A 10,811-nucleotide genomic window follows, 5' to 3' on the forward strand; every position below is an offset into this window, starting at 1 on the left:
TCATTATGAGTTACAGTATGCACAGAGTTGCTGACTAAAAGAGTTTAGCTGAATGCAAACATCGGCCCAGCAGTGGCCCATTTTAAGAGGTGCAACCGCATTAAAATGCATGCATTACAGGCCTATCAGTAGAGCGTGGAAAGCCAACTCCCTGTGGAAATGTTGGTTTACTGCTTCTCATAGGGCCTGTGGACGGGTTTATTTGTGACCGGTGTCCTCTGGCTCTGAAGGACAAAGGCAGCCAACCAGGGAAATCATTGTGCTTGACAACATAGCATACAGTTGTGTCATCTGTCATCAGCATTGGGTTTTTTTTCCAACATTTAAATCAAACTTACAAAGATGTTTAGAAATTCCCAAGAAGCTGGCCCATCTCCAGAAGGAGCGGCGGTTGTTTTCTAGTGCTGCTGCAAAAACAGGTTCTTCTTTCTGATGCATTGACTGACCTGTAAAATGGTGTGGCTTTGGATCACTTTGGCCGCAAGAGGACCTACATTTCAAGCCAGTATGCTCCTAATGTTACTCTCATAGGCGTTTAGAGTCAATTAAGCCACTGGAGCAAATGTGTTTCCTTCACTTAATGCCGTGAAAAGCCTGCTGCTTACGGCCAAAACAAACTCAAGTATTTTGTGAAGTGAAGAAGACGGCTTTCACCTGCTACACTTGATCAAACACTGGATCAAAATTAGATGTATTTATCCTGGTGGCTCGGGGGGAGAAAAAAAAATCATTGGAGTCCAAAAGCAGAGAAGGTGTGGTTTTGGTGGTGGTGGTGGTGGTGGCAGCCCCCGCCCTCCTCCACCTTGGTCATTCACCCCATTACACACACATATGCACATGTACATTTTGCAGAGCAGAGGTTTTTTCATCCTGGAACGTTATGCGCTCGATTGCAAATGAGAGTGTCTTGTCTTTGTCCCCGGGTTTCTATAAACTACAGTTATGACACACAAAGTGTTGTGAAGGAATTCAGCTTGGAAAATGTGTAGCATTGTGTAAAAGCATTGTGGGGGAACCAAATATCACTTCATGCCTCCATATGGCATGATATTCCAGAGGACTATTTAGCATATTGGATTTTTTTTTTGATCCTATTGTTTGCTATGTAAAGCACTTTGTGACAGCATCTTTTGTGGAAATCAAGATCATAAACGGTTGATTTCACATAAAGATCTTATAATTATTTTGAGCAGAATTGTCTAAGTTTGTCAATTCCGATTAAGGCTGTTGAATGTTACTGTCTCATCAATTTGAAAAAATTATCAACAATTTTATGCACGGGAAGCTATGTCAATAATACCAATCTTTGCCAGGGTTGATCATAGAATAACTGAAAACATGTCAGATTTAAACGCATTATATTGTGATCACACTCTCTAAAAAAAAAAAAAAAAAAAAATGAACAGCAAGTGCAAGCCTGTTTAAAAGCTTAATCTTTTGTGAGGGAATGACTTATCAATATCTATAACGTGCTGAAATCTTTCTCAGCACTTGGCCTTACTGATTAAGCACTGCAGGAAAAGAAGTAGGTGGGGAACACTCACAATTCTGTCCTCTTCAACTTTAATCAAAAGTACACTGACGTGCTGCAGCCCCCCCTCTCTCTTTCATAATAATGGGCCGCTAAAAATTCAGGAGGCAGGCTCCACATCAATCACTCGCCAGATTTGAGTCCAATGCAATAAATATGTAAATGAGGAGAAGCCAATGTCTCGTAGCTTTGAGATCAGCGCAAGGAGAAAAAAAAAAAAAAAAAGGGAAAAACTGTATTAATTGCCCATGGCCAGAGGAATCCTATTACTGTGGGCATTGATTATAAAATTGTATGTGTGAATGATTTTCATGCAGAAAGTGGACTACCAAGCCTGGAGCAAAAAAAAAAAAAAATGAAGAAAGAGTCAAATTAGAGAATTGGGCCAGTTTTGTCCAAGTGACTAAAAGGAAAGAGCAACGACGAAAAGGCCAAATCTAAGTTCAAGTAAGATTTAGATTAGAGAATATAAAAGATTTCTATCTCAAATTACAACAAAGTATTATGCAGACGTAACATTTGCATTGTATTGTAATGTTTAACTGTATCTACTTAACATCCAAGATATATACTTTTCTCCGTTTGGTGTTCAATCATTCTTTTTTTTATTCAATTACAAAGTCCATTAGTATGTTGCCCTAATGGACTCTTTTCTGAAAGATAGTTGTAATATTTTCACACTATATCATGATGGAGGACTGACAAAAAGTTTTTTTAAAGTCTTTTTTTTGGTAAATGTTCCAGCAAATTGAGCAGACTCTTTCTAAAGAACAGTATCTTGTTTTTGTGAAGAACAATAAAACTGACTGACTGCAGGCATTTAACCAAGTAGCTGTCAGCCAGCTCAAGTGTCAAAGAGTCCATCTGGCCACCACTAGACCTGTGCATAATATGTAAAAAAATACAAAAATATACAAAACATGTAAAGCACATCCTTTTGGAGACAGCTACATTAGCCCTTCTGCAGAATGTATAGACATGTATAGATCACCCCTCAGAGGACAAACAACCATTACTCCATCCACTAGTCACCATAGTCACTGTCAGATAGACTTAAATTGATTCGCGGGCATCGTGTTTGACTTGCAAATCTCTCTCTTAATCGTAGCATTTTGTTCAGATAAACAGGGATTAGTTTGATTAACAGCATAACATTATCTCCAAACATTTCAACATTATAGGCTTAACTTAGCAGAATATAGGAGCATTTAAAACAGGAAAAAAAAAAAAAAAAAAAAAAAAAAAAAATATATATATATATATATATATATATATATATCTGTCTGTAGTTATAGCTATGCTTATTTATTTGTTAGCACTGATTAACATTATTTAATTAACATATTTGATATTACTGCATTTCTCCTGCAAGACTCCTTTGACACTCTTTTCTCTTCTCAATGCACCTTTCATTTAATTATATGGAGTAAGTGGCGACTAAGACTTTACATTAGTGCAACAAATAAAATGACAAAAACAAATATACAGTAGTTGCATTTCATCCAACTTGTCCCATATCATGTTGGGAATGTTTATGTTCTAACCACCAGAGTTCATTTAGCATTTGTAATGTAAAGTCATGTTAATTGGTGATGTTTATTGTAGTAGTTTAGTTTAGGTTGAACACTAAAGTCAAGCACTGACAGTGACTGTCCTTCATACTTATCTTAATCTTAAACGACCAGTAGGAAAAAAGAAAACCTGGAAGAAATCTCGACCATGACAACACAGTAAGAGGAAAACAAGTGTGACTAAATCTCTCCTGAGAGGTGTGAAATAGACATCTCAAGTTTGATTTTACTGCTAAGCTAGAACATGTTATATCACAAGTCCACAATTTACTTTACTGCTCGAGCTCTCTTCATAGAAATGCCTCAAAAAACATCATTCCACTGTGATAACAGGTCACTGTTACTTTATTAACACTCCATTGTTGTACAAGTAACTTGCTTTTTTTTAAAGGTTTGATGAAAGGTACAAATGTTGGTGTGTGGACACTAATGTGTGAGTGTAATGGGACTTTCTGAAGTTGGTGACAAGCTAATCACCGGCTGATGAAGGAACCTGACGAGGTGCCTCAAGCTTTCCTTCATTAGCAGCTGCCAGAAATCGGAATCTGACTGAACTCTATTCAGAAAGCACAAATTTATCTCTCATCAACAAAGTGATTGTATTCCCAGAGGACGTTAGGGTCTAACTCCATAAAACATCTCTCTGATGATATCTATATTTGCCTTGGTCCCATGAATCGAGTTACAAAGTCTGATATATCTTTATTCCTGTCGTTTATTTTGAACTGATCCCCCATACAATATCCTGCTCAGTGATGGAGCATAACTACGTACATTTACTCAAGTACTGTAGTTAAATATTGTACTTTTTTTTTTTACTCCATTGCATTTATTTGACAGCTTTAGTGATGGGTTACTTTTTTACAGATTCAGATGAATACAAAATATGATTAATAAATCATGATGCAATATTATAGAGTAACCTTGCAGTATAGTTCAAATTAACTCCACCTTTACCAGCTACAACATTAGTGATGCTTACATATTAATGCGGACATCATTAAAATCCAATTATATAATATTTATGATCCTGAAAGTGGCCATCGTGCATAAGGACTACTTTGACTTTTTGTACTTAGAGTATATTTTTGTGATGACACTTTTGTACTTTCAGTATTTTTATAGTGCGACGTAGCCAAAAAAAATAGTCCCCAACAAATGTAATATTATGTATTTACTCCTGTTTCAGGAAATTCCCTACTTTATGACTTGAGACTGAAAAATGTACATGTTTGTAGGTGTATTAAGGCTCACAGAGAAGTGTGCTTTGGAGTATCAGGTAATCAGTTTTTAGATTTTTATGAATACAACCTGAATCTTTGAGACATCCCTGTGGAAACCTATGAGAGGAATTACAGATCCACATCTATGTTTTGCTGCAGTTTATGCCCCCTCCACCCCCCTCCAAACAGCTCCTCTGACCTGCTCCCTCAGCCTCCTGCTTCACTGCTCAGTGGTTCGATATCCAGCGTTTGTCCTGTCCTCCTTTGTGCTGCTCTCACCTTCCCCTGACTTAAATATTCAGGCTGTCATCAGCCTTCTTCTTACTATTAACAGATATGCCTCAATGTACGACTCGACATCTCAGACAACATTGACTCATTTGGATTATTACACACATGCACACAGTATTTTATATTCGTTCATTATCATATTGTTGTTTTTTTTGTTTGCTCTTAGTGTTTGAAGAACACTGTTGTGAACTGATTTGAATAAATCAAGAAGAAAACGAGGCAATAAACTTCACGTCATGACCGTCCCTGGGAGTTCTTCCACCACAGCACCGATCAGCCACTTTATAAACTCGACAGCTCACTAACATTTGCAAAGTGATCTGAGAAGAATGCTGACCAATTGCTCCTGGATTTGGAAGTTTATTGATTGCCGGCTTGATGTTTTGTCCAGATTAGCCAGCACTGTCAGTAAGCCCATGATGAGCAGCTGTAGTTTTGTTGACTGTGCTGCAGCAGACAGATAACCAGCTCTTTTTAAAAGAGAGCCTGCAAGAAGCCTAAGATGTCATGATGTCTGCAATATTAGTGTTCATGCAACAATAATAAAATACTCAACATATACTATGCAATAAGTCTGTTTTAGGAGCTCATAAAAGAGTTTAACACAACCCAGAAATGGCATCGAAATATATAAATATATTTTTAAATGATGGAGATTCTCTCTCTTTTATGAAACAACCAATCATAGTCAACTAAATCCTGTTATTATAAGGAGATCTCCACAATGTAGTTATGCCCTTTTCATTCAAAGTGTCGTGGATACATCAACACAGGACATGTTGTCCCTATAGAGAAAACAAAAATCTCCAACAACCAATACAGTAACTATTAAACTGAGGGTAATTAATAGTTACAAATACTGCAAGATAGTTAGGTGGGTACATTTTGCATATATTTTTTTGTGAACTATGTACTGTCAGCAGATTTGAGAAGAGGATGACACATGATCATGTTTCTGAATGTTATAATACCGGTCTGGAAATACATATTTGTTACCTTTAGATATTTTTGGCCTGTGAAACGATGATTTTTGTCAAATTCAGCCTTAACAAACCCCTGTTCTTTATATCTGTACAAAATCAAGAAGCACTCCTACTTGGAAGAAAAAGTAGACTAATTATACTTTTGAAAGTGATTAACAAATAACAATGATCAATATGTGTTTTATTATACAGTGAGCGGTCAGTAAACATCAGTCTCATGGACTTAATTGGAACAATCAGGTATGAGCTTGTGAACAAAAAACATTGCTGCTGCTGCTGCTGCTGCTGCTGCTGCTGCTGCTGCTGCTGCTGGCAGTGTATGAGACCATTGATGTAAATAATTTGACATTTTTGATCCATAAAGACAAAATCAGTTTTATGTCTCGGCTTGTTTGAGCCGCAAACATCATGAGAAGAGGGAGCGACGACCAAAAGGTGCAGCGTTTTGCTGTGCGTTCATTTGGCAACAGTTTATTAGTGTTTTTTCTGTGTTTTCTAATGAGGACATAGTACAAACTAAGCACAGTGAGTGAGCACATGAACAGAACAGCTACAAAAGTTTGGTTTGGTTGCATTTCAATGGTCCGTCCATCTGGATCAAGAGGCTTTATACAATGCTGATAATCAAAACCCCTGAATACTGGAGCTTTTAAGTAAACAGTTGACTGTACTGTACAGTTGTCCATTCTTCTGTATATACCGCCGGACTTATGTCACGTTAAAGTCAAATCATTTTTACATATAAAACTTTCAGATTTATAAAGATATCCTTTTGAAGGCAAACATGTGTTGGCAATAAAATCATAAAAGAAAAAAAGAAAATGTCTGACAAATAAAAAAAAGAAACAAAAATAACGTTCCCACGGTCCTGAGAGAGGTTTTTGGTCAAACATATTGAACATCACAATCATAATCTGTTATTAAATGATAAAAATCTTGTATTACACGTGAAACTCGTGGATGGAGAGTGCTGTTTGACGCTGAAAGGTGATAAAAAAAAAAAAATCATGCACCTTCACATTAACATTTTGGGGACAATTATTATGTTTTGTGTTTTGTAAACACTTGAAAAAACAAACTGATTTCTGCAGCATATAAATATGTTTGTTTATTGCTTGATCAATGCGGCCCAGCACTGTGTAATGTATTAATGAGTCAAATTCAAATGGACTATTTAAAACAATCTATTGATTGGCTAGTCAATAAACAATTATACCAACATACAAATATAGAGATTTATAAATAGTTAAATAGAGCTTAACAGAAATGCGAGCAAATAAATAAATAGATAAATAAATAAATAAATAAATAAATGTACATTTAAATAAACAGCATTAAAAAAACAAACAAACGTTGATTTGCCTTCAAAAATCCAAGTGTGCCTTTTTTGTTCGGGGTTGGGCTGGATTACCAAACAGTGCCTTCGCTCATTTCTGAGGAGGGTTGTGACAGCTGGTTGGTGTATCCGTTGTCACTGAGAGAAACAGTGGTGTAGGGTGTGCCCGGGCCACACATCTCACTGGAGATGCTGTGCATTGAGCCCGGCATGTGGGGCTCTGGACTGGGTGAGTCCGCAGGATGATGGGAGTCAGAGAAACACTGCAGCTCTCCAGGACAGTGGTGCCCTGGATGATGGTGGTCTATGACTCCTAATGGGGTGCCAGCAGGGACAGAGGAAGGCACAAAGCCCAAGTCTGCTGGAGTCTGAGCCTGGGATGACGGTGGGCCTTGGAAGTACTCATAATTCCCTCCTGAGCCATAGTATTCACCAGGATAATCTGTGCACAGAATTTAAAGAAAAAATATATATATATAAACCATAAAACTGATTTATGATTGATTTAAAATCAAATCAACAGAACTCAATACAAGATGAACTACCACAGTAAATTCCACATTCATGCAAGCCCTTTTATCAGAATGAACTTTGAATATCAAGTCAATTATCCTCAAAACACCAGCTCACCTCCATAATAAGAGAAATGCCCGAGCTCCTCTGGTTCCAGCCTCTCTCCAAGTGCTCTCATCCTCCTCTGGCCGCGGAAAAACACGTGTCTCCGGCCGCCCAGGGTGCTCAGCTGCTTCATGCGTCTCTCTTTGGACCTCCGATTTTGGAACCAAACCTTTAAGGACAAAGTGAGACTTTAAAAAATGACACAAGCAAGTAAAGAAGAGCTAACATATATCTGATTCTCCCTCTCAGGGCCGTGAAGGCATCACTGCAACATTTCTGATTTCGACCTTGTTTAGGGGGAAAATTGAATATTTAGGCAACTTTAAAAAAAATCATATTTAGAAGTTCTTTACACTTCTGTTACTTTGTTGTTTGCTTTTGTTGTTTTCTTGGTCAAAAATATGAATAGACTGTTCGGGAGTAGGATTTTGTAAATGCGTAAAAAGCAAATGTTGGAAAAGATGCGTCAATCCATCCAGGAAAATTCACCAAGGGAGCTTTTTAAAAACGTCCATGAGGCATCAGCGCTAAGTGAGCCCTGCTTTTAATGCTTTTAGGGGCGCAATGGGAGCAAGGATTAACGAAAAAAAAATGGTTTGGAAACGGTCTGTTTGCAAAAAAGAAAGGAAAAACCAACAGGACATTATCACGACAGACGCCCCAAGGGGGTCCAACAAATACGCTCCAGGTGTTTTCCACGTTTTCCTGTTCCTCTCTTACCTGGATGACTCTCATGCTGAGGCCGGTCTCCCGTGACAGCTGCTCCCTGATGTGTCTGGTGGGTTTCGGCGTGGCCGCGAACGCCGCCTTCAGGGTTTCGAGCTGTTTGGCTTTTATGGTGGTCCGAGGCCCGCGTCGTTTCCCGACGGCGCTCTGCTCGTCGTTCTCGTTGTTGCACCCGTCTTTGTCAGATAAATGTCCCGTTTCTGAATCCTTCCCGTCGTCCTGCGGATCCTGGGAGTCCGGAGACAGACTTGGGTCGCTGCACGTCGTGACTGTCACGAGAATAAGACATATTAATACATGAATCTAAATCATTCCCGGAAAATATAGAGGAATTTTTAAAGGCCAATTATTAATATACAATTTATTTCAGATTCTGAATAACACACTGCAGGATCACAAATGTCCAGTTTGGACAATAAAAATAATATTAGAGATAATTAGAACTGGAAATCTGCTGTTATATAAAATAATAATATAATAAATAATAATAATAATAATAATACCTACTATCAGCCTCTCCTTCTCCCTTTTAAAATGTTATAAACACGACTGATTAACAGATAATCACCTGAGAGCAGGATTGTGTCTTTCCCATTGTGGTTCTGATAGTCCTCTTTACAGACAAACTTGAATTCGTCCAGGATGTACAGTTCCTCTCCGGTGGACAGCTGTTTGTTGCACATCACACAGGTGAAACAGTTCAGGTGAAACACTTTGCTTTTGGCCCTGCGGACCAGATCACTGGGTAAAATCCCTTGGGCGCAACCGTCACACTTGGTCCCAAATCTCCTGTTTGAAAAGGAAGAGCAACAGTCAGGGGAAAGTTTAACGTTTGGTTTTACAACGATGGCTTTAATTCTAGCACAGGGCAATAGCCCAGAAAAAAAAAAGAAGAAAGAAATCATAAATCTGTTAACTATTATTACAGAAATAATGTCTCATAATATCCATAGCCTGATCTGGAGTCAGATATAATGGCATAGAATATGAAAAATATATATAAACTAATATAATAATGTAATATAATCTCAAATGAGTGCAAGTGGGAATCACAGGTGCAATAAGGATTAGTGTTATTGCTGATATAATGTGATTAAAAGCCTGTGATATTAAAAAAAAATCTCTCCTCACAATTTTCAGATTTAAATTTGATTTTGGAAAAAAGAAAAATAAACAAAAAGAAAGCAACACAATGAATAAAGCCCAAGCAGAACATGTCCCTGTAGATTTAATATAGGCCCCATCAGTGTTTTGACAACATCCATTAATGTGCTTTCTCGTTTTCTCCTTTTTTTTTTATTTTTTTTTGCCAAATTCCACCTTCATTTTATTGGCTAAAAAATATTAAATTCGACAACAATTTTATTTATTTATTTTTCTAAATAAATACCAAACCACAAAACATTTTGGATGCTTACCTAAAGAAGTCGTTCTTACAGTACAGTTTCCCTTCTCGTGAAAAACACTTCTCTGTCAAAGTGCATTTGCATTCGCAGCACTGGACACATTTGATGTGCCATGGTCTGTCCAAAACTTTCAGTAAGAACCTATCAATGATAGGCTTCTCGCAACTGCTACAGTGAAGCATTGTCTGGAGTTATTTCCCAGCACAGTGTGTAGGGATATATAAATATATATATATATGTATATGTACTCTGTTTCTCTTTCTCCAACGTCCCAGTTCACTTCGCTGTTGACTTGCTTGGGTATGATCCAGCAAATCCAACGTTATCCGAACGAATCTGAATAATTACATCACCGTCCGTGAGGTTAGATGCAGCTCTTCTGCTCCACAGGGCAACAATCCACATATGGACAACAGCTCCAAACAGGTAAACTGATGAAAAAAAAGCATTTCTGACACACACACACACACAAAAATTAGAGGCTGGAGATCACAGCGGGCCCATAGGATGATTCGAAATGCGCGTTTTTACGCATAAGCGTAGAAAAAAACCCTATCCTTTAGGGGCTATTACATCAACTCACTGCTGTACGATATATCCTGAGTGGTGTCTAAAGTAGAAAGAAATAACCATTACATGCTATCAGAGCTCAGCCTTGTCACTTGTGTCCCATTTTTTCCCCGTGATGAGCTCTCAGTCTGGGAGAAAAGCTGTAATGAGCGCACCTCTTAAAGCTCAGCCTATTGCCTATTAAGAAAGCGGTGACGTCACCTCCAGGAAAAGCCTATGAGCAGCCTTTTCATTTCACTCCACCACGTGTGCTTCAGTATTATGTAAAGAAAAGTATCATAGGTACAACATTCAAAAAAATTGATATGAAATGATGTAAAATAAAACAAAAAAAAGAGTCAAATTAGTGCCAAGATTTAAAATCGAGGGGAGGACTTTGAAATAAAAAACAGTGTTAGACATTTTGTTTCTAGTTCTCTGGAAAGAGGGAGACAAAAAGAGGAACACCAAAACTTTTGACATGACATGCCATGAAATAAATCTTGTAAAATTTTAATTCAAGAAGATTGACAGATGAAAATAAAATGAAATAAATCCAGGGAAGTTTCTTCCAACA

General features: G+C 37.7%; 1 protein-coding gene across 1 annotated transcript; it reads right to left on the reverse strand.

Annotated features, from left to right (window-relative positions):
- Positions 1–6,875: 6,875 nt before the first annotated feature.
- LOC104934439 (LIM/homeobox protein Lhx1) lies at positions 6,876–10,551 on the reverse strand. The gene is made up of 5 exons (XM_010750105.3): positions 9,698–10,551; positions 8,848–9,068; positions 8,274–8,548; positions 7,566–7,722; positions 6,876–7,377 (listed from the first exon to the last, which is right to left on the reverse strand). The coding sequence occupies exons 1-5, from the start codon at positions 9,865–9,867 to the stop codon at positions 7,007–7,009; spliced, it is 1,194 nt and encodes a 397-aa protein (XP_010748407.2). The 5' UTR covers positions 9,868–10,551; the 3' UTR covers positions 6,876–7,006.
- Positions 10,552–10,811: the final 260 nt, after the last annotated feature.

The sequence above is a fragment of the Larimichthys crocea genome, chromosome XXII (genome assembly GCF_000972845.2).
Source record: "Larimichthys crocea isolate SSNF chromosome XXII, L_crocea_2.0, whole genome shotgun sequence".
Lineage (NCBI taxonomy): Eukaryota > Metazoa > Chordata > Actinopteri > Sciaenidae > Larimichthys > Larimichthys crocea.